This window comes from Sodiomyces alkalinus (assembly GCF_003711515.1).
Source record: "Sodiomyces alkalinus F11 unplaced genomic scaffold SODALscaffold_5, whole genome shotgun sequence".
Classification (NCBI taxonomy): domain Eukaryota; kingdom Fungi; phylum Ascomycota; class Sordariomycetes; order Glomerellales; family Plectosphaerellaceae; genus Sodiomyces; species Sodiomyces alkalinus.
In genome coordinates this window covers 844,018-868,689 of record NW_021167083.1, presented here as the reverse complement: position 1 = coordinate 868,689, position 24,672 = coordinate 844,018, and the positions used below count along the sequence as shown (strand labels likewise).

Genomic DNA, 24,672 nt, shown 5'->3' with positions numbered 1-24,672 from the left:
CCCCCCAAATATTGGAGGACGCACGGTCCGTGAGTGTACATGTACACTATATCTCGTCAAGGTGATACAGTTTGACAATTCGAACTCTTATACATATGATACACATACAGCCTAGAGAGCCGTGATCTACGGCTTCTTATCCTTCGACTGCTCCTCCACATCCTTCAGAACAACCTCATCCACAAGATCCTCAGCGAGCATCTCATCAGGAACCTCAGCCTCCTCGCCCAACGCAAACTCCACCTCGGCCGCCTCCCTCGCAGCGGCCTCCATAGCCTGGACCTGCGCAGCCCTGCGGGCGAGGATCTCCCTGCTCGCGGCGCTCAGCGGGCCCGGGGTAGCGTAATCCAGCATGACCTTGACGAGGTCCTCGTTGTCGGCGGGCGAGCCGGGCAGGGGCGGGAGGCCGAGGCGGGCGCGGTCGTGGTCGAAGCGGGCGCGGACGGCGGCGGTCTGCATGACGAGCCAACGGAGGCGCCAGCCGCCGGGGCCGAGCTCGCGGAGGCGCGCGGGCTTGGACTTGAGGACGTAGGCGTCGATGCCGCCCCCCTCACGGCGGATGGTGCGGAGGACGCGCATGGAGAGCTTGGCGCGGACCCAGGCGCCCAGGGCGGCGGACCAGAGGCGCTTGCGGTGGATGTTGGGGCGCCAGGTGCGCGGGCTCTTGACTTTGTTGTCCGAGGAGATGTTGTTGCCGTGCCGGATGGTGGCGGTGCCGTAGAGGCCGTTGTTGGATTGCTTGTAGAGGAGACGGTCGCCGTAGGGGTAGGGGGGCACGGGGTCCTTGGGGATGCGCCGGAGGTTGATGGTCTTTGTTTGTGGGGCGGGTGTTGTTGAGAAGGGACGGCTGGTGAGGGATGGTGGTGGTGCTTGAGGGGTTTGTTGGTGATGTTGTGACGAGACGGAGAGTCTTGTCAGGGTTGATGTGAGGGTGCGGAGCGAGGCGGCGGTGCCCCTCTGGGGGGTGAGGTGCCGCATGTTGAGAGGTTGCAAGTGCGTCGTTATGATAGTTGCATCGGACGGAGGGATACTGAGTCCTTCAATTGACGAAGCTCGGGACTCAAGAGACGAATTGGCTGTTGTTTGTAACGCTGCAGCCCGTCGTGTCGAGCTCGGGTGAAATTGTATCGCGGTTCTGGTCCACATACCACAGTTTTTCGGTGTTGATCGGAGGATCGGAGGTCGGGAAAGGTGTAGTTCCGGTGTATCCACTCTAGACCGCCACGTGACATCGCGCGTCTTTCGCGATAAGATTCCGGCCTGATATGTCCCGAATTGGTCCTTGGATGCTTATAATAATCTTACGAGTGACTGAACACCCAAAGCTTGCCCTCGACCAATATCAAACAGTTTTTCTCAACAAATCCATCACTCAGTCGATCAACGCTCATCCCGGCCTTTCGCACTCTGGCAACATGCTCCCGCCAGTAGACGAATCCGTTCTACAGAATAACCCCGAATTCGCATCCCTCTACCATACCCTCACCACCGCGATCCTCAACCCAGACGGATCGACGAAAAATGACACTCTCCGCAAGGAACGTGAAGCTGTTCGTGAGGTAATTCATATTCACATACCATGAGACTGAGCTACTGGCATGAATGACTCTTGCTTCTCCCAGAACACAAACATACTGACAGGTTTGCTTTTCTTCTCAGGAGCTCAGAACCCACCGCCTAAACCACGCAAAACAACACCTTCTCTCCCACGCTATCGCAACAGCAACACCTCCAGAACCAAAAGTCCCCGGCAGTACCATAAGCCAACAGCGCCCCAAAACCCAACAACAACAGAAACAACAAGCAGAACTCCCCGAACCGCTCCTAGATCTCCTCTTCCTCCTCCCACCGCTCCTCGACCCGTCCTCCCGACCCCTAAGCAGCGAAGAAACATCCGCCCTCCTCTCCACCCCGCCCCTCTCCGACCTCCCCACCCTCCTCCCCCAACTCGCACCCATCATAGCCTCCTCCCTCCGCGACTCGGCCATCTCGCTCGCCCGCGTCGCCCACCCAGCCACCAACCCCAGCTTCCTCCACCGCACGATCCCCCACCTCGCCCGCGACGTCGCCGACCGGCTCCAAGCCCTCGACGCCGCCCGCGAAGCGCTCGTGAGGGAACGCCTCGCGCTGACCCGCGACGTGGTGGCGCTGCTGCGCAAGTACGCCGAGGCCCTGGCCCTGCTGATCCGCGCGCTGGAGGGGAAACACGGCGTCATGGCGCGCAGTGTCGAGTTGGGGGCCGCCGAGGTGGCCGCGGAAGCCAAAAAGGCGGAGCTGGAGGCAAGGATTGTGGAAGGGGCGGTTCGTGCTGATGTGTATACCCCCGAGGCGGTACGGGCGCTTCGGAACTACGAGGCGCATTTGAGGGATGCTACCCTGCGGGTGGAGGAGAGCATCAGGGGGTTGGAGAGGGAGTTGGAGCGGTATGGTGTTGGCGTGGAGGGGGCGGAGGGGAGGGAAGGGCGGATGAGGGAGATGGCGAGGGTGAAGAGGGAGATGGAGAGGGAGGTCGAGGAGGTGAGGAGGGATTTGGAGAGGTTGGAGAGGGCTTGACGTTTGGCAGTCTGAGGTTTGGGCGTACGATTGTTTTAGTTCTTGTGTTCACGTTCATTAGCCAAATATACCAACATATTGTTCAACCAACGTTCCATTATGTTTTCAAAACGAGACTCGCCGGCTACGAATTTGCATCCATGGTATCATGACCTACGACGACGCCTATTTTTAACAACATCTCTCACCTTTTTTGCCTCCCATTGAACTTCCCATCCCTCAGAAAAAGATACAAATTGAATACAGAAAAAAAGGTCCGCTTTAACCCTTGACCTTGTAGATGGCCTCGGCCAGACGACCGACATTGTCCGAAGTGATGCCGGAGACGGAGATACGGCCGTCGCGGGTGGCGTAGACGCTAAACTCCTTGGCCAGCTTGTCCATCTGCTCGGCGGAGAGGCCGGTGTAGGCGAACATGCCGATCTGGCTGGTGATGTGGGACCAGTCGTGGGCGGAGCCGAGCTTCTCGAGGTTCTGCTTGAGGAGGGCGCGCATGGTGATGATGCGGTCGGCCATGCCCTTGACCTCGGCGAGCCACTGGTCGTAGAGGGCCGGGGTGGTGAGGATCTCGGCGGCGATGCGGGCGCCGTGGACGGGGGGGTTGGAGTACATGGGGCGGACGAGGATCTTGATCTGCGAGTCGATGCGGGCGCGCTCCTCCGGGGACGAGGCGACGACGCTGAAGGCGCCGACGCGCTCGCCGTAGAGGCCCATGTTCTTGGCGAACGACTGGGCCAGGCAGAGGTCGTGGCCCTCGGCGACGAAGTGGCGGAGGGCGAAGGCGTCCTTGTGGATGTCGCCCGAGGCGAAGCCCTGGTAGGCCATGTCGAAGAAGGAGAAGTGGCCGGCCTGCTTGACGGCGGTGGAGATCTCGCGCCACTGCTCGGGCGTGGGGTCGATGCCGGTGGGGTTGTGGGCGCAGGCGTGGAAGAGGAAGACGGAGCCCTTGGGGGCCGCCTTGATGTCGGCGAGCATGCCCTCGAAGTCGAGCCCGATGGTGTCGCAGTTGTAGTAGCGGTACTTCTCGACCTGGAGGCCGGCGTCGCTGAAGACGGCGCCGTGGTTGGCCCACGACGGGGTCGGGATGTAGATCTTCTTGTCGCCTGGGAAGAAGCGCTGCAGGAAGGCCGCGCCGATCCGGAGAGCGCCCGTGCCGGAGATGGACTGCGTGATGGCGAGGCGGGAGAGGGCGGGCGAGTCGGCGCCGTAGGCGAGGACGGCGGCCGCCTTGGTGAACTCGGGGACACCAGTGATGCCGGCATACTCCTTGTTCAGCTTCTCCTCCACAATCTTCTGCTCGGCCACGCGGACGGACGGGAGGACGTAGGGCTTGCCCTTGTCATCGCGGTAGGCACCGACACCTGGAGGAAGGGGAACGGTCAGCTGTTGGGCCAGCTAGAGCGGAAGACGAGGGGAACACCGTGTCGTACCAAGGTTGATCTTCTGCTCGAACTTGTCGGCCTTGAAAGCTTCGGTGATGCCTGGATAACGAGGGGTCAGCTGGGCTACAGAATAGCGATGCGAACGAGCGCAAGCCACTTACCAAGAATAGCCTAGAGAAGGGAGGAGGGGATTCTTGTCAGTATTCTCCAACACGGGCATTGCACTCAATCGATGCGAAGTATGCTAGAGTTTGACTTACATCCTAAAGAGACAAACGTGTTAGCAGTTAATGTTACATTTTAATTTCCCCTTTCTTCCATCTGTCTTCACTCTGTCAAAAGGATCAAGGAGTAGCTCACAGGAGGCCCTTGGGGAACGTTGGCCCAGGTCGAGCCAGCACGCAGCGCATTGAGCGGCAGAGCGGCCGTGCGGCGAACAGCAGTCCGCCGAATAGCAGTGCTCAGCATGGCCTGCATTATGTCTCTTAATGAAATAGAGGTGAGGGTGGGAATGGGGAACGTTGACTATGAACAAAAGAGCGTAAAGTGGGAGGAAGATGAACGGGGGGAAAATATTAAGTCAAATGCGGTGACACTTTTTCTCGAGCATGTCTGTAACGTTGTCGTACCTACTGTTTCCGGGACCTGCTACTAATCAAGCGTATGTACCTACCCTATCGTACCTCGCAAATAGGCTAAATGGTGACAAGTCCACAGTGCAAGTTGGGGGTACCAGCGCGTCAGGTTTGTTAGAAAAGTGTGGAAATTAGTATGGCGATGAGTGGCTAGACTACAGTGTGTGTACACCGTTTGGATGACTAAAAGAGTGCGGGACACGTGGAATGGGTTGGATGTTGTCCAGGGTCGCGGCTTCAACGGCACGCCGCGCTGGGCCGAATTGTTGCTCCTGATTGGACCGCATCCAATTTCCCATGTGATGTGGGTGTTTCGCTGTTCCGTTGCGCGAACACTGCGATACTGACAGTTAGTGGACACGCATCGTTTGGTGGATTTTAGGGTGCGAAAATCGGAAGCTGCTGAGAACCACGATCAAAAATACCATAGGTATGAATTACGAAGTGCATAAGGTGATAAGACGGATAAACTGATGTTTCGTTTCCTCATACTCTTGCTTTGTACGGAGTATTTATTCCGTACTTCTCCGTGTCTTATCGCCGATGACGCGATACTTTGGTGATTCCTATGCCAGCGTTGTTCAAGCAACCGAACAAATTCGACCACAGATCGCGATGGAGTCGTCAAACAACGACCAACCACAGTTGCTTATCTGAGACGGTCAGGCCTTGATGGATGCTTGGCCTTCTCATCATTTGCGTGCTGCGATGTCTATCAGCTTGCTGCCCCCTGCCCACCATCACGACTGCGATTGAAGCACTAACAAATCTCCCTGTGCGAGGCTTACTTACATCTACGTGCAACTGGCTGCTATCTCGGGACGGACGCCACGACTTGCAGAGGTATCAGACAGAATACATCGGAATATTGGAACCAAACGGTTGACATAAGTTTCATGACTTTGATAATATGTACAGAAGGTCATGTCGTCAGTCTATATACTGTCCGTTGGAGCGAGGCCATCCAAATCCAACACGACTTGCTCGCTCACGAATATGTACTTTCGCATGAATCGCATCATCCCATCAAATTTCCGCGGCCATGAAAGGGACGAAAGGATATATCCCATTCCCATCAAGGGCGAGAGTTGTCGTCGTCCCGATCCAGTCCAGTCCAGTTCAGTCCCCTCCACTCCAGCCAGCACACGAATCAATTCGTTGCTTGTCCTATCCACCCACGTCGTCCCCTTTTTTTATTTTGTTTTCGCTTTTTTGTTGTTCCTCCCCTTCACTCGAGGACGGGGAGCTCGCCCTTGGCCTGGGCCTCCTGGACGGCGGCCTCGTAGGCGCGGACGGCCTCCTCGTAAAGGACGACGAGGGCGTCGTGCTCCTCCTGGGTCTGCTCGTCGACGGGGACGTGCAGGCGGCCGGCCGCGGCGACCCGGGTGGCGTCGCCGCCACCGAAGGCGCGGACGGCGGCGTAGTAGACTTCGGCGAGGCCCCTGCAGATGCTGCCGTGGCCGTTGACGTTGCACTGGTAGTAGAGGCTGCGAGGAGGGGGGCGTGTTAGTTCGGTTCGGACAGTTTCAAGTGGGATGGATATATTCAGTGCAGGATCCTTTTTCCCTTTTCCTTTTCCTTTTCCTTTTAGGGGGAAGGGGGAAGACAAAGAGGGGGGAAATCGTTCCGGAGGGACGGAACAGAAAGGAAGAGGGAAACGTACTCATCCCTGAATTTGTTGTCAATGCGGAGCTTGTTGTTCGAGGTGAAGCGCGACTGGGCACGGAAGTTGTGGTAGCCAAAGTCGTGGCGGTGGCAGGCGGGGAGGAAGGGGAAGCCGAATGGGTTGTCGGGCGACGTGGTGCAGCCGTCGGTGGTCCAGATCAGGTACGAAGGGTTCCTGTTGCGGTGGTGCGTGGAGAAGCTGGGCAGGGTGATGCTGAACATGTAGTTGTCGACGATGGTGACAGCGGTCTGGCGCTTCTCCACGGGGCTGGCCAGCGTGGCCGGGAGGAGGGCGAGGGCAATGGCGGAAGCGGTGAACTTCATGGTGGCTGATGTTTGGTACTGAGGAGTTTGGAAAGTGAGGAGGAGAGTGAGGGACAGGAGATGATGTCTGGATGAGAGCGGACTGGGATACTGGACTACTGGGCTGAAGGAGAGAGAAGATGGATGATGATGATGATGGGGAAGATCACGGGTCTTTATATACTCAATCGTAGCTCTCTCTCACTACGGCGTGGACCCCATGTGGTTGGTTTCCGATCGTCCCTTTTTGCGCCCAAGTCAGATTTGCCGGACTGTGGAGGTCAAGTTCACCGAGAAGGGGCCGAGACGAGAGGGGATGGGACAGCGAGAGAGTCTGCGAGCCAACTTCGCGAGACTAACACGCTGGCTGGATCGTCAACCTCCTCTGATCGATGATCGTCCCGTGTTGCTTCTTTTTTTGGCCCGACTGGCTACGTCAACAAAACCGTCCCACCTGCCCAAGTGAGCAAGCCCCGGGGGCTCCATATTGCGGTTCCTGCAGGGTCAACCTCTCGATGTCCCCGCCGGCACTGGGGAGCTATGCTGGAAGAAGCAGTTTCATAGAATTCAATTAGAAGGTAACCGGGGACCTTTGGGTGGTATCTCCCCTACCTCACGACCACGTTAGTGTGATCCGGCGCCGGCATTGGACGGTTGGTGGCTTCTTATGGCCTGCGCAAGGGAATGGGGGGGCGGCAAGACAACATGCCTACCCCGATCTTGGGACGCAGAAGCCGCGCCAAGGCGGCGGAGAGGCAAACGGAGGGGGATTCCTGCGGCTCGGTGGTGGGTGTTTTGGATTCTGCGGTTGGGTCGGGGTTCTTACTGGTAACTTATTATTATTGATGCGACCTCTCTGACAGAAAACATTGCGGAGTAAGACACAGCATCCCTTCTTGAGGTTGGCTGTAAAAAGGTGAGACCGACTCGTACGAGGTACAGTGTAATTATGCCACTGGTAGTGAGTAGTGAGGGTGAGCAACAACAAAGCAAGGGAATCTGGTTCATGAGGGTCAGCCATCAGCGGAACTTTCAAGCTTTGGTCCTTGCACACCAACTTTCGCACGAATAGGAGCGTGCCGCCCGCAAACGGGGCCGTCGATCGAGCTTGTGTGGAGGTGACGGCAGTGGATGGTGATGTGTGATCCTCCTGACTGGCCCTGTCCGGTCCTCCCCCGCTCGTCTCCATTCCCACCATGATCTGGTGGCTTGTTTTGGCTGCCGGTGGTCGAACGGATAATGCGGAGTTTGAAGTACGTTGTACTTCGCACATTGGAACAACGGAGAGGATGGTGATGGTGGCCATCAAAAACTCGCATACAAGTTTCGGAGGAGATGCCCTAAAAGGAAGCTCTTCTGCTATCTTTTATTGGTCAGCTTCCGTTGCGAGTTCACCAGGAGAGAGGCCAATCCAGCTGTGACGGTGTGATATGACATTCTGATTCTCCATCGTCGGCTTGTAGTTTTAATTCCGGTTGGTAGGGGGTTGAGAACGAAGTTATTCCGTGTGGCGTACTGTAAAATCAATTACAGTACTCGGTGCGTGTCTACCGCTGTAGGAAGTCACTCTAGTGATATACTTGAACACCTGTAGAGCCAGAGGTTGGTTCTGAGGGGCCCACGTGCCCTGGTTTTGGGCAGGTACTCGTCCCGGTACCTCAGCACGTGCGCTGAAGCCTCAATATTATTTCTCACGTCTTTATCCACGGTTGCACCTTCCAGAAGGACCCTCATTCATCCTTCCACTGCTCATTGCCAACCTAAGGACGGCTCGTGGAACTTATTCACGGAAGCGTGTTTACTGGGAACCCTTTCGAGATCCGCCACTCGATTGAACCCAGCCGACTGAGAGCGAATTTGCCACTTCGTTTCTACGGGCTTACCGATTTCACCGAGTTCTAAGGGTTCTGTCAGGGGTAAAAGGAAGGAACCTGATGGAGAGCAGACTTTCGCTTGCTTGATAGCATTACGAGCGTCCCCGCTCAAGCACGAATGACGACGAAATCTTAAAAGGTCAGATGGGAAATCATGGGAAACCTACAAGGTGCTGCACAACTTTCATGAGCATGTCGAATCAGGCAAAGACCAAAAGATGGGGGCAATCCTAAGGTTCTACGAAGTACGTATGGCCCACAGGTAAGTCGACCTCTCTGAGAAGTCCCGAGATTGTTTATCGGATCCGAACCCGAACATGGGTCACCACGGCCCAGACTCTGACAACGTGCCGCAGCAATAACTAAGCTCCTTGATTTCGGCTTCAACATCTGTGATGCCAGGCCACTGGAAGTAGGAACCCGCCTTTCTTTCCCTCTCCCCCCCTCTTTTTTTATTAAAAAAAAGAAGAAGAAGAAGGACGAGGACGAGAAGAAGAAGAAGAACAAGAAGAACTAACATAACGGTTAGTTATTCCCTGATTAAATCGACAAATACCCACAAGTCCGGCCTGGCTAAACGGTGATTACCATAACAACAGGAAGAGTGTTGTCTAAAGGCATAGGCCTATTACAACGATAGACTCCCACGCGGAGGATATCAATAGCGATCCATGGGAAGGAAGCCAATAGCTTCATGATAAATTCGGGAAGGGGCTGACCTTCCAGAGCTTAATCTTATGATCTTCAACTGGAGCCAAGTATTTGTGGTATGGCCACTGTTCTTGGCGTCGGTTCTCTGCCTATTGCCCGTACCGGTATCGAATAGACTAAGAATCTACGCGGAGAACATTGGCCATACCACAAATACCTGGTTCTAGTCGAAGATCATAAGATTATTGAGCTCTGGAACGAAGGTTAGCCCCTTCCGGACTTTGGCGGAAGCAAGTCCAACAAGACCGGTCCGCTGGGCCTTCCAATGGCCAAGTACGGCAGTCAGGAGACAGTAAGTGCCAGTCATGACCTGCATCACGGACGCTTCCTTGATCATTAATTAACTAACTAATTCATTACATGAAGTGAAAGACGACAACGCTCATTTCACCTTGAGGACCGCCTTGCCAAAGTTCTTGCCTTCCAACAGCCCGACGAGTCCCTCAGCGGCGTTGTCAATACCCTCGGTGACATGCAGCTTCGCCTTGACCGAGCCATTGGAAATCCACTGCTGCAGCTTTTCCTGGTGCTCCTTGGTGTAGGCGGGGCCGAACTCCGGCTGGAAGACGAGGAAGCCCTCCAAAGTGATGTTGCTCCTGATGGTCGCCAGGAGACCCCTGACTCCCCTCTGCTCCTCCCTTGGCTTATTGTAGTCGGAGATCTAGGAGGCAAAGTGTTAGCAAATCACAAAAGTCATTGTCAAATGCTTTCTTGTCTGTTCTTCTTGACGAGCAATGAAAAAAGAAAAAGAAAAAAAAAAGAAGAAAAAAAAGAAGAAAAAAAAGAAAACAAAAGAGGAACTTACCATTCCGCAAATAGGGATTCGACCATGCATATTCATATTCTCCAGCGCCGCTTCGAGGTGCTCACCGCCGACATTTTCAAAATAGATATCAATCCCATTCGGAGCCAACCTCTTGAGCGCATCAAACGGACTCTCCTTCTTATAATTGAAGCCCGCATCGAAACCCAGCTCCTTGGTAATAAAGTCGAGCTTGGCATCCGACCCGACCGAGCCGATGACGGTCAAACCCTCGCGCTTGGCGACCTGGCCGACGACCTGACCCACAGCACCGGCGGCGGAGCTAACGAAAATGGTCTCGCCCTTCTTGGGCTTGCCGATCTTGTACAGCGCCGACCAGGCCGTGAGGCCCGGCATGCCCAGGGGCCCGAGGAAGAGGGCGAGGTCGAGCCCGTGCGGGTTGTGGATCTTCTGTACCTGGGCGGCCTGGGGGTCCTCGACGCGGGCGTACTGCGCGATGGGCGCCATGGCGACCACGGTGTCGCCCTCGACATAGTCGGGGTTGTCGCTCTTGCGCACGGTGGCCGCGACGCCGTTCACGATGGGGTCGCCGATTTCGAAGGCGGGCGCGTAGGACTTGATGGACGGGTCGCGCATCTTGCCGCGCAGGTACGGGTCGAAGGAAGCGTAGAGGACCTCGAGCACGAGGCCGCCCTTGGGAGGGGTGTCGATGTCGGTGGGGTGGTCTTCGACGGCTAGGTGCTCGCCTGGCACGGGCGCCCCGGTGGGGATCTTCTTGAAGACGAGTGTCTTGTTTGGCGCCATGGTCGAAGGACTCGGGGCTGTTCTTTTTTTTTTTTTTTTTTTTTTTGGTTGGTATGTCTCGGTGTGAGTGGGGTGAGAAGTGTTCTGTGCCAAGTCGTGAAGGATTCGGTGCAGTGAACGGCGGGGGGCGGGGTAGGTAAGGGGAGGAGATATAAAGCCAAAAGGTCGGGTGCACGATGTGGTTAGTTTTATATTGCTATACTCCCGTTTATTAATCTTCGTGCGCAGTATTGGATTAATAAAGAAAGACATGGAACCACAGGCAAAGTTCCCCCATTCCATCATTATTCTGCAACACTGTGTTGCGTGACTGGGCTCGTCTCTGCTGTAGGGTCTCCGCTTCCCGATCTCTCCGCCAATGCCTCTTCGTCATTATCATGACCTCATGGACTCGATGGACTCGGCACTTCCCCTAAAACTTATAAACCGGCATGTGGCACTTTCCACTCTAGTGGGAGGGGCAGGACCGAAAAGGATGGACGTCCGCTCCGTACTATCGCAATGTTTGGAGAGGACAAGTCTATAACAGAAGAGAAAAGAATCAAAAATGTGAGACTAGGCACGATGTTGGAACTTGGATGTTGGCCCACATGCCAAGGTGGAAGAACCTTCATAACTGGGGAAGTTTTATTTGTAAGTGCATCGTACAAAGTACATTATCGCGTTAAATCCGGTAGAATAGGTAATGGATTGGTAATCAAGTCATTACCAAGCGAGCGGGTTTTATTCTTTTCTTACCCAATTTTCCTCCTAAAATTCTCCCAAGTCCATTCATTGCTCATCCCAAAAGTTCTCAACCAAAAGTCGGACCGTTCATTCGGCCGAAATGGACTTCTCCGTCGCGCCAGCCTGGTCGTCGTCCGCGCCTTGACGAGCACCTTCACGCTGGTTTCCCTCCTGGCCGCTGCTGTCTGCCCCTGGCGTGGCTGTAGCAGCTGTGCCTTCCGCCTCGGCCTCTCGTTTCTTGAAGATGTTCACGCTAGGCATAGAGGCATTCCCTAATGCCGAGACAGAAGTCGGCATTTTAGGCATGGATGGCATCGACACCTTGGAGGGCATGGAAGGCATGGAAGGCATGGACATGATGGGCACATGCACCTTGTTCGGCCACCAATCCTTGGCCCCCTGACCAGCTTGCTGCGCGACGCCGAACAGGTACTGCATGTACGTCCTCTTTCTCTCGTTGGCCGTCGTTGGCTCGCCCGACTCGGGCCCGGCGGCGCTCGTATCGGTCGTGAGTTCCCCATGTCCATCCTCGGGGAGGGGCACCAGCGATGCAGCGGCCGCAATGTCCACCGGAGATTCGTCCGGGAGGTCGTCCTCGCCGGTCTCGGCAGCTTTGACTTCCGTCGCCCCTTGGGCTCCCGTGCCAGCTTCCGGGCCTCGCTCGTCCACGGTGTTCGACAAGGTCTTCTCCACCGCGGCATCCTCCTCGGTTTCTTCGGGCGAGACTTGGCGGAAATTGGGGTCGTCCACGATTTCCTCCTCGGCCGAAAACCACTTTACGACCAGCTCGGCCGCCTCGTCCTTCATCTTCTCGTAGCCCGTGTTCTTGTCCGGGCGGAACATGCTCAGGTGGGCCTGCAGCTCGTCGGCCGACCCGCGCATGGCGCAGCGCGTGAAGAGCGCGCTCGCGGGCTGCCCGGCGTCGGGCACGGCGCAGAAGGTCCGCTCAGGAACAAAATAGCCGCCGCTCCAGTACCCGTTCTCGCCGAGCGAGATGTAGAAGTCCCGGATGCCGACGCCGCCGCGGAGCGCCGCCATGCGGTCCAGGCGCCGGCCCAGCTCCTTCTGCTTCATCAGGGTGCCGACGAAGGTGAAGTGGTCCGACAGCCAGGCGAAGGACCGCCCCACGTTCCCGCGGTTGATGTACGCCAGCCCCTGGCCCAGCGTCTCCATCCCCTGGCGGTACCCTTCGACCACGGACTCGCGGTTGAGGTTGCGGACGCTCTTCACGCCCCGTATGATGGCCTCGCGGTTCATGTATGCCACGACGCCGCCCGCTGCGATGGCGCCGATCGTGCCCGTCTGCACGGCGACGAGCTGCCACAGCTTCCAGTTCCGGCGGGACGACGAGGAGGCCGATGCTGGGCCTGACGCTGGCCCTGGCGAAGAGGAGGACGACGCCAGGCTCGCTGCCGCGGTCGCGGCGCTTGCTGCGCGCTGGGCGGCGAGGCTGCTCAGGCCGGCGGGCGCGGCGGCCCCGAGGGCGGTCATGACGTTGAAGACGCTGCTGACTTTTTGGTAGTTGGAGAAGGCGCCGTAGACGAACATGGACCTGGCGAGGCCGTTGTAGGCCGTGTCGAAGGCCAGGATGCCTTGGATTAACGGGAACAGTGGTTTGTCCTCGCTCTCGTTCTCAGCTCGTTGGTCGAGGGCGAGGAAGAGGGCATCCGCTGCGACGAAACCACTGAAAAACCATCGTTAGTTCCTCCCATATTATTATTCCGCCATACTACCCCCTGTGATTCGGAAGAGGGCCCTGAACGACCTAGACAACTTACCCCATGGAATGTGCGACGAGGATTACGCCAACTTGTCTGTCGTTGGGAGGCCAGGGGTTCTCCAGATTGGCCTTTCGAATATCCATAACCTTCTCTTTCAGCCTTCAAAAAAAGCACGAGTATGTATGCGTAAGCGTAACGACACAACATTGAATGAGATTGGAATACAGATTGATGCTCACCATTCTAAAAACTTGGCGGTGGCTTCTGCCAACTCTCCCTTTGTCTCGTATTTGGGATAGACGACCGACTCGACGCGATGGTCCAGAAGTTGACGTGCGACGTCCCTCTTGAGTTCCTACATCTCGTCATATGTTGGTATCAGAGGACCAAATTCCCCCTCGGGAGAGGGGAGCCAAAAAAAAAGAAGAAAAAAGGAAAACAAATGACGGGACTCACGTAGGGAAAATCCTTGAATGTGTCATCGGTTCCCTTGGAAAGCGTCAATTAAGGTGCCTACATATAGTGTATATTTTGGGATATTTTGGGTGCCTTCTGACCTTGAATCCGTGTATAAAGCAGAGGAGGAGAGTTCGTGACATGTTGATCAGCTTTGGCGGAGGAAGCTTGATAGTAGTGGACGGATATTAAGTATTAACGGCAGAGAGTGGGTATTAGGCGACAGCGCCGGAAGACACCAGCGCCTACTTTAGATATTGTTTCCTAAATTATTTGATGCCGATGTTTTATTATGGAAAGGTGAAGTTCAGAATCCAAAGCTTGATCGATATGTACGGGAGTAGTGACGGCGATACGAAGTACATTGGCATGTACAGGCGGGTGGCATGTGGTACCAGCCACACTTGACGTGCAAAGGTGTGGCAAATGGTCGTCGATTTGAGCCTGTTGCTCGACGTCACGTATAACGTCATTCGCTTCTTCACACCAATATAGGTACACTTAGCACAGCTTATGCTTTGGAATCAGGATGACCTGAGTAGTTTAGCATACCTACCTTTTTTTTTCTTCTTTTTTTTGGTCAGTGACGAAGCCATGATACTGACAATGGTGTCGGACCCTAGAGTACTTACGAAGTAAAGCCTCGTTCTTTGGCTACCTACCTACCCGGGTTTAGGGGGTATAGGACAGAGCCCGATAACTGGTCAGTCTGTCAACAGTCTTAGAACATCATGTCGACAGAAATTTCTCTGTCCTGGCTCTGGTCAGAGCAAAAGTCTCTGTCCGAGCTCTGACCTATAAACCCCCCCTCCCGGGTAGGTAGGTTGGCCCATGCACGGGCCGGGTTGGAAACGTCGAGCTGTCTATTAATAAATAGCAAGTCCTCTGGTAATTATAGTCCCGTAAACTCGGGGAAATAGGTAATAAATTTGCTCTGTCCCGACTCCTCGCTCTTTAACGGCATTAGCCGGTGATAGGGTGACAGAAGAGTGCATTCAATTCAAATTACGAGTGCCACCAATCAATCGTGTCATAATGGTTTTCTTTCCAGACCACAGATTGAAACTTTGTGCTATATTCATTATTTAATTAGCTGACAGCTTGTCTCCCTTTCCGAAGAGCCACTGATGTCAAAACACTTAGAAATCCGGCCGAGTGGTACTCCGTACTGGAACCAATATCGACAGACACCGACCGTTATAGCCGAACAAGTTAAGGTACCTTAGGCTATGTCGATAGTGCTCGGGATTGAACCAATTATATGGAAGCTTGATTGGATCTCGCAGCCAATGACAAGAAGGGCTAAGCCTGAATAGGACTGCTGCCTTACGGACGACCCACTACCCTCCGCCCCTTAAACGCCAAATTTGAGGGCTATGGTCTGTGCATCGTGCCTGACTGGGGCAGTTTTTGTTGTCCCGATGATCTCTTCCCCTTTCTTATTCCTCTTTTCTTGTCTCACTCAACCTCATCGTCGTTCAGTACCAACCACCGCCGACATACTTTCGAGGCCTTCACGGCCACGAATCGGCCGTCTTTGTTGTTGTTCTCTTGTCTGGTGGTCTAATTATGCAACCATTGTTGTAGCCGCTCTTTTTCTCGTCACCACCAGTCAACACCACAGTCACTCGCTTAATCGTCACTCCCGCACCATCGCCAAGAAATCCTCTCCTTCGCAATGGCGTCCATTCGTTTCTCCTCCTCCTCCTCCTCCTCCTCCTCCTCCACCTCCCTCCTCGCCCTTTCTTTCGTTTGGGTTCTATACGCAACATGTGCCTCTGCTTTCCTCGAGATACCCTTCACCGGACGAACCGATGTTAGTCATGCCCCGCCCGACAGACGCCGCCAGGTTCAGACAGACACCCGACTTGAGGGGAACGCCAACGGGTACTATGTCGGCTTCGAATTCCTGGTCAATGTCTCCGTCGGCACACCACCACAAGAAGTCTCGCTGCTCGTCTCTTTAGAGACCAGCGAAATCTGGGTCATCGACATCGAGACCTGCGGCGATGGCCCTTACTCTGCCGACATCGACTGCTTCTTTGGCTCGTTCGATCCCAACCAGTCTGACTCGTTTGAACGTATTTCGCGCAGTTCCTTTGACGCGAGCTTGCCTAGCGGATCGTGGGTCGAGGGGGACCTCATTTCGGAAACCGTCCACATCGGCCCTGCCAAGTTGGAAGACACGACCCTGGGTCTCGTTCATGACAGCTCCGGGTATGAAGCGATTGGCGTGCTGGGGCTCGGCTACGGCACCTTCACTGGCTCGTCCTCCTTGGATACACTGGAGGCCGCGGGCCACATCAACTCGACCGCCTTCAGCATGTGGCCGTCGTCCGCCAACGCTTCCGATGGCTCCCTGCTCCTGGGCGCCATCGACACCACCAAGTTCAGCGGCGATCTCCAGCGCTTCCAGGCCTACAAGTATTCCATGCAGTACACCGGCTTCTACGGGAAGATCGGCTCCGTCAACGGCTCCGACTCGGCCGACGGTCGCCTCGAGCCCATTGTCGACGAGTCCCTGAATCCCGATCTGCCCTTTGTCGGAATCAACCCTACCTACCTCCTCTCCAACTTGCCCCTGGCCGTCGCTCAGCCCATCTGGGACCTCGCCGGCGTCGTTCTCGACTCGTACTCTTATGCGGGCAGGGCAGTCATTCCTTGCGATCGCGCCTCCTCGCTCACCGGTCGTGTTGCCCTGGAACTCGGCGGCACGGGGGGCTACATCCTCACTGCCAACCTGCGCGATCTCGTCCTTCCCGCCGACATATATTCGTATGAGTACTACGCCTCCTACGATGACGACTACCCCGAGCTCGATGGCGAAGAGATGTGCATCTTCGGCGTCCAAAACATCGACTCGGGCTCTTACAGCGAGGAATCAGGCCATTGGGTCCTCGGGAGCTACTTGCTGCGCAATACCTACCTCGTCTTTGATCTCGCCAACGAGGAGGTTGGCATGGCTCCCGTCGTCAGGCCTTCCGATGCCACCCGCGCCAACATCGTCCCCTTCCCCAGCTCTGCAGCCACCATTCCTAAGTCCACCAAGGTGGGGCAGTCTTGGTGCTGGGCGTACCAGGATTGCGAAGGCGACGGCGTAGGCGACTCGGACGGGACCGGATATTCTGACGATCGGGATCGTGAAGATTGGTATAACGAACGTGATCGGAGATACAGAGCAATGCTTACGGGGGTCGGGGTCGGCATCGCCGCCGGAATTGGCTCCATTCTTTTCGTCGGACTCCTCCTGGGCATCTGGGCCTTCCGGCGCTACCGCAAGGTCAAGAAGGAGGAGTTGGAAACCGGCATCATCAGGCACCCTTCCGGCGTGATCCTCATCGGACGTGGCGGAAAGCCGCTGGTCCTGAAGGGGGCGAAGGAGCTCGACGAGCCCGAGTCGCCACCCCTGCCTCCCAGACCGGCCGTCCTGGCGAACTCCAACAGGGGTTCACGGAACGATTCGCGTCTTACCACAACGGTGCTCCCACCCATCTCGGAAGACCCGACCGGTATTGCGACGAATGCGACGGCCGCAGAACAGGCTAGGACAGCCGGTGCGCAAGCTCAGATGACTGGTGCACTCCATCCTACAGCAAACGACCAGTCCCGGCTTCCGGACACGAACACGAACACGAACACGGACACGAACATGGCCGCGCCCACCACCGACACTGATCACCTCCCTGTCAGTCCTATCAGCCCTGTGCAACCCATCGGCGACGTTCCCCCGCACGCTATCATATCGGATCCTCCGGCGGCTGCGGAGTCCTCCACGCAGGTTTCTCCGGGTGCTGCGGCGGATGTCCAGTCTTTGACGCCGCAACAGGGAGAGTCGGAGAATCGGAATGAAGAAGCTGGGCCGCCCAGGATACCAAAGCCATCTACACAGGAATAGTTCTTTTACTTAATACCTTACTCTAATAATACCCCTGATACTCCCTTGCGATTTCTGACTCTCGGGCTCTTTACCGCCCTTCCAGACTCTCTGATACGCAGCCATGTCCGTCTTCCATGCTCGATATTTTGTCTGGCTTGTAACCGTCTCTTCGTTTCCTTGTTTCTGTGAAGCCGGGCACATTTTCGATCGAGTCGCACTTTTACAATCTCACCTTGCGATAGAGAGGAACAATGATTTATGTGCGACGAGTTGAGTTTCTGTTGGCCGGCCATCGATGTTTCTACAGCCTTTTCTGCACTGACCCAATTGAACAGCAGAAACAAACACTCGGCCTGGTGTAAGCAGGACAGGTTTCAACTTCCTAACGGACTCTGACATTTCATATCTCACCACCAAAAGTTGATCCCTCGTCTCTCATTCATGCATCAGACGGCTGGACCGGAAGATCTGGATCGTGGACGCTTCCTCATCGTCCTCCTTGCCCTCTTTTTCGCACCTGTTGAACCACGTCTCGGCCTCATTGGTCCACGTCCCGAGGAGATTGTGCTGGTCGGCTACTCGGCCATTGCCCAGCAGATCAGGATAATACACGCACGGTCCCCGCCACCCGACCCTGATGCAGACGTCCGGCATGGCTCCACTCGAATCGCGAGCCGTCGACGTCGTCGCGACGGCCGAGGTTATGTAACACGGTCCCGTCGCCGGTGAACTTGTCAGTCCAGATCATGTCGGCGCGCCCATCGCCGTCCGCCATCCCAGTCCGTGGGGTGCAGGTCTCGGCGGTCGAGCTGGCGGCCGAAAGTAGCCGGGCGGGATTTTGAGGTCGCCGAGGGGCGCACCGTGGACCAACACAGAGGCCGAAACGAAACAAGGCCCCAGTAGGCTAAGAAGAGGCGGTTCATGCGAGCTAAGATGTTGGTTCTGTCACTGCCAGTCATGATGGCTGGTCGTTCATTCACTGAAAGCGTAAGGTACTGGGCCGCTGGGGGAGGACATGGTGATTTTTCCAAGGTAGGTAAACGGATATCGTCACCAGTACAGCGTACGGACACCGACACAAGGTATGTCACGTTTAACTGTCCAAGGTTTCTGAAGCCTTTGACAAGGATCGTCGCGAGAGGGAAATTAACTGGAGTCGGGGATGGGACCCGACCCTGTTGTTTCTATTTGTGATACCTTTTGGCCTGTACCAAGAGTTGGGGCCTTGCATCCCGTTGCCGATGCAGCCCTTCTTTTCGTCTTTTCTCATGAATTGATAGAATGATTTGACGTATTCCCCTGGATGACATGGCGATCAATTTTTTTTTCTTTTTTTCTATTGCTCTTTTTTTGGATGTGTTTTGGGACCGTAGGATCAATAGGTGACGTGCCAGGGCTTCGGAGGCGGAACAAGAACCGCCCGTTGACCGTTGACTAAGGTAACCAGGTATCAAAACGTAAACCGTACCTTTGGTGTAGAGGCCTGGGGGCCAGGGGGGGAAACATGACCACGAATGACTTGGTTCCGAGGAGAAAAGAAGATGAAAGGGAAGATCGAAGATTCGAAGATTCCCGCTTGCAAGCTGACCTTATGTACCTCTTTTCCGACCGAATTCAACTAGTCAAATGGTAGCATGCCAGAGTGGTTAATGGGTGGGACTTGAATTTTCATCACCATCCCATGGCTTCGGCCGCGCAGGTTCGAACCCTGCTGCTATCGACGACTCTTTTTTTTCTTTCTTTTTTTTCCTCTCTTTGTTTCTGTCCTTTTACTTTTTGCCTTTTTCCATTTCGTTTTTCTACGCACCTTCTTCACCGCTAGGTTAAGAGAAGAGATAACTTACAGATAAGGTCAACATCCTCAAGTACCCCCCCCCCCACACACTTACCTTACCCGCAAAGTTCACTCTTTCCACCAACACATTGTTAAGGGACCGCAACTCATTACGTTGAAAATTCACTAAATGAAGCCTCTAGACCTCTACATCTTCGATCATTTCTCATATATACTCAATCGTCACCTAACAGCCTCCTCGGCTTCCTCCTGCACCTCGTCCTCCGATAACCTCGGGTTCCTCAACGCCAGGGAAAACCCAATCATAGGCACACAGAGACAGCAAGCCGTGATGCAAAGAAGCCGCTGGACATAACTATAACTATCAATAATGGCGTCTCTAATCTCGCCGCCCACAGGATACTCCGGAACCACCGTAAACGGCGAGTCGTAAACGGCCTGGGCCAACGTCCCATTCGGTTGGAAGGCCAAGTTCGACGCCAGGGCCGGGTACAAAGTCTGCGTCCAGATGGCGCCGGACACACAGTTCCCAAAGGCACTGCCCACATTGAAAAACGAGAGGTAAAGGCCCGTAATCATAGCAACGTGCTCCCGCGTCGCCGAGGCCTGAATAGACGCCTGGGTCGGGTAAGCGAACAACCCGCCCGCCAAACCCAGGAGGACCTGCCCTGCCACGAGCCCCGATTGCGCCCCGACCGAGGCCCCGCCGGGGAAGTTGATCAGGATGCCGAGCGCCGCCATGAAGACGCACGTGCCGGCGACGATGATGGATTTCAGCCTCCGCACCCTGTAGATGACGAACCCGACCAAGATGCCGCTGACGACGCCGAAGAAGGAAAAGAAGGACGTGATGCGCGTGGCCGACTCGATGGAGAAATCGAACCCCACCACGAGGACCGTGTACAGGTAGTTCCCCTGGATGGTCCAGGCGAAGTTGAGGAGGCTCCGCACCGCCAGCGCGGACCAGACGCCGCGGTCCTTCATCAGGTGGAACGGGATCAGCGGCGTCTCGGCCCCTTTCCTCTTTTCCCAGAGGACGAAGAGCGGGAAGCAGCCGAGCCCGACGACGAGCGGGACGAGGACGCTCGGGGATTGCCAGTGGCTCGCTTTGCCGCCTGCGACGGTTAGCGGGGCCAGGGTGAAGGAGAAGGCGGCGACTAGAGTCACGAGGCCGACGGCGTCGATGCGACGGAGGAGGTCCCAGCTCCATCGGGACCGGGCGGGCGGGGGAGGCAGACAGGAGTTTTCCTCCGCAGCAACGTGTTTCCCGGCGCGACGCTCTATAGAGTACAGGATCGCAAGGAGGGGGAGTGAGGCGACGGGATAAATGATGCACCACATGCCGATGCCCCAGCGCCACGTCGTCACGCGGAGGACGGCCGAGGTGACGTTCCCGCTAATCCAGGTGTTAATAATAAACGGCACGGCGGGGACGTAGCTGAAAAGGACACGGGACCGCATGGACGACACATCGGCGACCAGGACCTCCAGCAGCAGTATGATGGCGGTGTAGCCGATCTGGTACAGGACGGCGCCGAGGCAGAAGGCCTCGACCGAGTTCGCGCAGGCCTCGATGGCGGTCCCGACCGTGTACAGCACGGTGAAGAAGGCCACGGCGTGGAACCGGCCAAAGGCGTCGGAGAGCGTGGCGGCCGTGGGTTGCGAGGCGACGGCGACCACGCTCCGCAGGACGTTGATGGTGGAGTGGTACGAGTGGAGAGAGAGGCTGGAGGTCGCGTACGGTTGGTATGTGGAGCGGACCTGGCTGTCGAGACCGTAGCTGTAGCCTACGAGGAAGATGGCCAGGTAGAGCCAGATGCGTTCGGTGTGGGTTAGCTGTGCTGAGATGGCGGCAGTGCGACGGGTGCCTGCGTGGGCTGGAGTCACTGCACTGGACTCGGCGACGTAGCTATATCTGTACGTGCTCGGTACATCGGTGCTGGGTCGCTGGGTGGTGGAAGCTGGTGTCGTGGTGATTAGGAGAGGGGTTTCCTCCCCCATGTCTCGCGTGATGTGAGTAGTGGTGCCCATGACGGCGCCCCGCTCTCCCCTCATAACTTGTTGTTCGAGCGCAGTCGGCTATAATATAGGCGGTGCAAAGTCGACGACCCCTTCATCTGCCATGAGCGACAACGGGGAGTATCGGTATCAACTGGCCAGCGGCGTGTCTGATGGCGAGAAGAAAGGGGAAGGGAAAGCGTGCACGTTCGAACTGCGGCGTTTTGATGGGGTGGAAGCAATTTAATGCGCGATTTGTCTGAGCGTTTGCGGAAAAGAGGAAACAAAAGAAGAAAAAAATCAATAAACGTGACTGAGCCGGGTCGGGAAGACTAGGTAGTTCGTTGCAGCTTGGCGTTCCCGTTACGTGAGGGTCCGGCGATCTCCGTTTTATTATATGGGAAGCGGAGAGGATAAAGTGAATTAGATGTAGTGACTGGCTCTGCTCTTAGGATGATGTTGGCATGTTTTTATGAAGGAAGAGGATGAGTAGAGCGGGGGAAAAAAGGAAAATGAAAAATGAAGAAAAGAATTCGGGCGCAAACCCGACAACTTTCGTTATGCACTCCCCAGCCGAAAATCGGCTTTGGATTATGCGCACCAAGCCGGCCGTCCGGGACGAACTGAGACTGGCATAAGAGACAGCCAAACGGACTGGCAACAGGACACGAAGATATGGCTGGGCCCTTGGAGGGGAAGCGAGGTTTATGCAACTTTCAAACTTACCCTCGCACGATGTGAAATTATGAGCAGACCACCGAGGACATTTCCCTCGTCTATAAGCTACAAGCGTCTCATTTTCCAGTGAGATTTGTTGCCTCGGTGGATTCGTTCGGACAAGTGTCTGGGGGGAGGGAAGAAGCCGAGAAGGGGGGTCAGATGTTTCAACAAGTGCCATGTGGGGCCTCTTTGTGATTGCATCTTATCAGATCAGATGATAATGCTGTGCGCCCCACTGAATTTTCGGGCCTTATATACGGCCCGCGACTAGGTGCTGCTTGGCGGCAGGGTTTGACAACCAATTTTTAGTCATCTTTTCGGCCGTCAATATCCGTAGCTACGTGTAAATACCACCCAAACACACTATACGGATGTAGTGTATCTCAAAAGCTTTTGTCATACAATCGAGTTCTTGTTAACGTTGTCGGTATCCGGAATCGGGCGGATGGCCTTTAATAGGCTTCCCTAATATTCTAAAGTTCTTAGAACGGGTTCCGGATACAGCTTGTCAACGACTACGCGAGCGGATGCCCCATTCGACACCGTATACTTTCACGTACGGGGGTTTAGCGACACTGATCATCATAGTCAAGAACGGTATCCTCGCCGGTATTATAGACTAAATAGCGAGCGGCTACTTCCTTGTCTTTGGGGAGTTTATCTGTGCACGTTCAGTCTTGGAGAAGAAGACAAACAACGGAAGTCCGAAGACGCCGTTACAAGAGTACATGCCTAAGTTCAACAAAACATGAGACTCGGGAGTTCTGGCTGGAATTCTAAGGCACACATTATCAAAGTACCCGAGGCTAGATACACGGGCAGTATAGTTTCCGGAAAGCCTTGAGGCTTCGTGAGTCGTGACGGCGGAAGACGGGTTGAAGTCGACGACAGTTCGCCCTTTCCAACCGCAAGATATTACTTGGTATGTTGTCCATACACACCATGAAATGACAACGTGCTGAGTTTATCGTAACTGCTATGCCGTCGGACGTCCAGGTGGTATGTCATCAGGTTGAACCCACGAGAACCCACGACTTTACATATTACACGACACAATCCGCAGTACGGCAGTCATCTTTCCCGTTCTATTTCTCTTCCACGGGTTGGCCAATTCATCTTCGTCGAGTATCTATGGACATTTATTTTAGATTCCTCGTTTGTCCAGAGGCAAGGGTCACTCGCTTTTAAAGTGCAGGATAAAGGAACACGAGAAGCTTCAGCCAGATTTAGCGTATATTCACAGTCAAAACGCCAGCGACATAGGTGGAGGTTGGGGAATAGGTAGTATAGGGTGTGTGTTCCTCCCCCCTTCTTTCTTTCTCCTTTCTTTCCTTCCCCTTTCTTTCCTTTTCCTTCCTCTCCCTCCCCCCTTCTTTCCTTCTCCTTTCTTTCCTTCCCCTTTCTTACTTTCCCTTCCTTTCCTTCCCCTTCCTCCCCCCCCCTTCTTTCCTTCTCCTTTCTTTCCTTCCCCTTTCTTGCTTTCCCTTCCTTTCCTTCCCCTTCCTCTCCCTCCCCCCTTCTTTCTTTCTCCTTTCCGCCTGCCTAATTCTACCTAAGGTAGGTACTATACGGTTATCCTCTAGTAGCTCTTGCCGTTCCCTACGGGATAGAAGTAGCAGGCTTCCCCTATAGCCCTATGGCTAGGTCGCGGCTTCTTAGATAGTAGCGAGCTAGTAACCTTTACTATAACTGGCTTAGGGCTACCTTTCAGATATATTAGACAGAGTCAGCCACGGAGATACTTTTATAGCTACGAGCCTAGTACACGTTTTTAATAGACTAGGTATATACTATATATAAGTTAAAGTAAAGTACGCCTTCTATTAGTCCTTAGTCTCTCCTCCTCTTAATACGAATATATACTATACGCTATTACTAACGACTGCCTAGAACGGCTTCTTATTAGTACCTATTGTAAATTATGCGCTCTTCCTTCTATGCTTGATAAATACTCGCTCCTCTCTCTCTCTTATTTATAAATGCTCATTGCCGCCACTGTCATTGCCATCGCCATCGTCTTCCATTAATAACAATAACGATAATAACAACGACAACAACACGACAACAACAACGACAACAACAACGACAACAACAACGACAACAACAACGACAACAACAACGACAACAACAACGACCACAACAACAACAACAATGACAACGACAGTGACGATGACGATAACGACGGCGACAGAGACAGAGACAGTGACAGTAACAGTCACAACAAGGCCTACCATGGCTGACATCTACCCGAGTGTCCACCTGGCCTGTATCTGCCCCGAGGTGGTCTGCCCCGAGGTGGTCTGCCGCCCCGAGGTGGTCTGCCCCGAGGTGGTCTGCCGCCCCTAGCTGGTCTGCCCCCAGCTGGTCTGCCCCCAGCTGGTCTGCCCCTAGCTGCCCTCGCCCTCGCCCACGACCGAGCCCTCGCCCTCGCCCACGACCAAGCCCTCGCCCTGCCCCTCGGCCCCTTTCGATATAACGCTATGGATTATCGGGGTGCTCACGATAATCGCGACGGTTTTCGCGGGCTGGCCCGGCCGGAGGAACTGGCCGCAGCTACGCCGCCGGTTCGGGGGCTTCCTAGACCGCATTATGGCCAGTTGCATAGTCGTTTGGGTGGCCTGGGCCGCTAGTCGGGTGGCAGGTGGTCTCCGTCTCTGCTCTCCTCCCGCTCCTCCCGCCCCTCCCGCCG

General features: G+C 55.2%; 9 protein-coding genes and 1 non-coding gene across 10 annotated transcripts; 4 read left to right on the top strand and 6 right to left on the bottom strand.

Annotated features, from left to right (window-relative positions):
• Nucleotides 1-1,119, bottom strand: SODALDRAFT_333201 (hypothetical protein). Its single transcript, XM_028611905.1, has one exon. The coding sequence runs from the start codon at nucleotides 976-978 to the stop codon at nucleotides 127-129; it is 852 nt and encodes a 283-aa protein (XP_028466401.1). The 5' UTR covers nucleotides 979-1,119; the 3' UTR covers nucleotides 1-126.
• Nucleotides 1,120-1,313: 194 nt separating this feature from the next.
• SODALDRAFT_311446 (hypothetical protein) lies at nucleotides 1,314-2,626 on the top strand. Its single transcript, XM_028609168.1, has 2 exons — nucleotides 1,314-1,559; nucleotides 1,660-2,626. The coding sequence occupies exons 1-2, from the start codon at nucleotides 1,416-1,418 to the stop codon at nucleotides 2,551-2,553; spliced, it is 1,038 nt and encodes a 345-aa protein (XP_028466400.1). The 5' UTR covers nucleotides 1,314-1,415; the 3' UTR covers nucleotides 2,554-2,626.
• A 147-nt stretch (nucleotides 2,627-2,773) lies between these two features.
• Nucleotides 2,774-4,533, bottom strand: SODALDRAFT_333199 (aspartate aminotransferase). The gene is made up of 3 exons (XM_028611904.1): nucleotides 4,296-4,533; nucleotides 3,984-4,053; nucleotides 2,774-3,914 (listed from the first exon to the last, which is right to left on the bottom strand). The coding sequence occupies exons 1-3, from the start codon at nucleotides 4,410-4,412 to the stop codon at nucleotides 2,815-2,817; spliced, it is 1,287 nt and encodes a 428-aa protein (XP_028466399.1). The 5' UTR covers nucleotides 4,413-4,533; the 3' UTR covers nucleotides 2,774-2,814.
• Nucleotides 4,534-5,798: 1,265 nt separating this feature from the next.
• On the bottom strand, nucleotides 5,799-6,559 carry SODALDRAFT_276929 (secretory phospholipase A2; the record flags this gene model as incomplete). The annotated part of the gene is made up of 3 exons (XM_028608039.1): nucleotides 5,799-5,912; nucleotides 5,952-6,057; nucleotides 6,234-6,559. The coding sequence occupies 3 exons, from the start codon at nucleotides 6,557-6,559 to the stop codon at nucleotides 5,799-5,801; spliced, it is 546 nt and encodes a 181-aa protein (XP_028466398.1).
• A 2,755-nt stretch (nucleotides 6,560-9,314) lies between these two features.
• Nucleotides 9,315-10,736, bottom strand: SODALDRAFT_333195 (NAD(P)-binding protein). The gene is made up of 2 exons (XM_028611903.1): nucleotides 9,929-10,736; nucleotides 9,315-9,784 (listed from the first exon to the last, which is right to left on the bottom strand). The coding sequence occupies exons 1-2, from the start codon at nucleotides 10,688-10,690 to the stop codon at nucleotides 9,506-9,508; spliced, it is 1,041 nt and encodes a 346-aa protein (XP_028466397.1). The 5' UTR covers nucleotides 10,691-10,736; the 3' UTR covers nucleotides 9,315-9,505.
• Nucleotides 10,737-11,406: 670 nt separating this feature from the next.
• SODALDRAFT_295431 (hypothetical protein) lies at nucleotides 11,407-13,932 on the bottom strand. The gene is made up of 5 exons (XM_028608780.1): nucleotides 13,695-13,932; nucleotides 13,594-13,626; nucleotides 13,377-13,492; nucleotides 13,195-13,296; nucleotides 11,407-13,100 (listed from the first exon to the last, which is right to left on the bottom strand). The coding sequence occupies exons 1-5, from the start codon at nucleotides 13,734-13,736 to the stop codon at nucleotides 11,504-11,506; spliced, it is 1,890 nt and encodes a 629-aa protein (XP_028466396.1). The 5' UTR covers nucleotides 13,737-13,932; the 3' UTR covers nucleotides 11,407-11,503.
• A 1,178-nt stretch (nucleotides 13,933-15,110) lies between these two features.
• Nucleotides 15,111-17,488, top strand: SODALDRAFT_378777 (acid protease; the record flags this gene model as incomplete). The annotated part of the gene is made up of 1 exon (XM_028614999.1): nucleotides 15,111-17,488. The coding sequence occupies exon 1, from the start codon at nucleotides 15,272-15,274 to the stop codon at nucleotides 17,486-17,488; it is 2,217 nt and encodes a 738-aa protein (XP_028466395.1). The 5' UTR covers nucleotides 15,111-15,271.
• Nucleotides 17,489-17,558: 70 nt separating this feature from the next.
• On the bottom strand, nucleotides 17,559-21,320 carry SODALDRAFT_359690 (MFS general substrate transporter; the record flags this gene model as incomplete). Its single annotated transcript, XM_028614195.1, has 9 exons — nucleotides 17,559-17,578; nucleotides 17,703-17,788; nucleotides 17,931-18,045; nucleotides 18,116-18,374; nucleotides 18,451-18,473; nucleotides 18,562-18,587; nucleotides 18,682-18,769; nucleotides 18,858-18,904; nucleotides 19,492-21,320. 9 exons carry the CDS (start codon nucleotides 21,318-21,320, stop codon nucleotides 17,559-17,561), a joined length of 2,493 nt encoding a protein of 830 aa, XP_028466394.1.
• SODALDRAFT_t124 lies at nucleotides 19,099-19,190 on the top strand. Its single transcript has one exon. It is a non-coding gene; the product is annotated as a tRNA-Ser (tRNA).
• Nucleotides 21,321-21,387: 67 nt separating the features above from the next.
• SODALDRAFT_359689 (hypothetical protein) lies at nucleotides 21,388-24,613 on the top strand (the record flags this gene model as incomplete). Its single annotated transcript, XM_028614194.1, has 10 exons — nucleotides 21,388-21,464; nucleotides 21,837-22,067; nucleotides 22,193-22,208; nucleotides 22,508-22,580; nucleotides 22,659-22,685; nucleotides 22,839-22,873; nucleotides 22,947-22,982; nucleotides 23,047-23,156; nucleotides 24,148-24,185; nucleotides 24,264-24,613. 10 exons carry the CDS (start codon nucleotides 21,388-21,390, stop codon nucleotides 24,611-24,613), a joined length of 993 nt encoding a protein of 330 aa, XP_028466393.1.
• Between the last annotated feature and the right edge of the window lie 59 nt (nucleotides 24,614-24,672).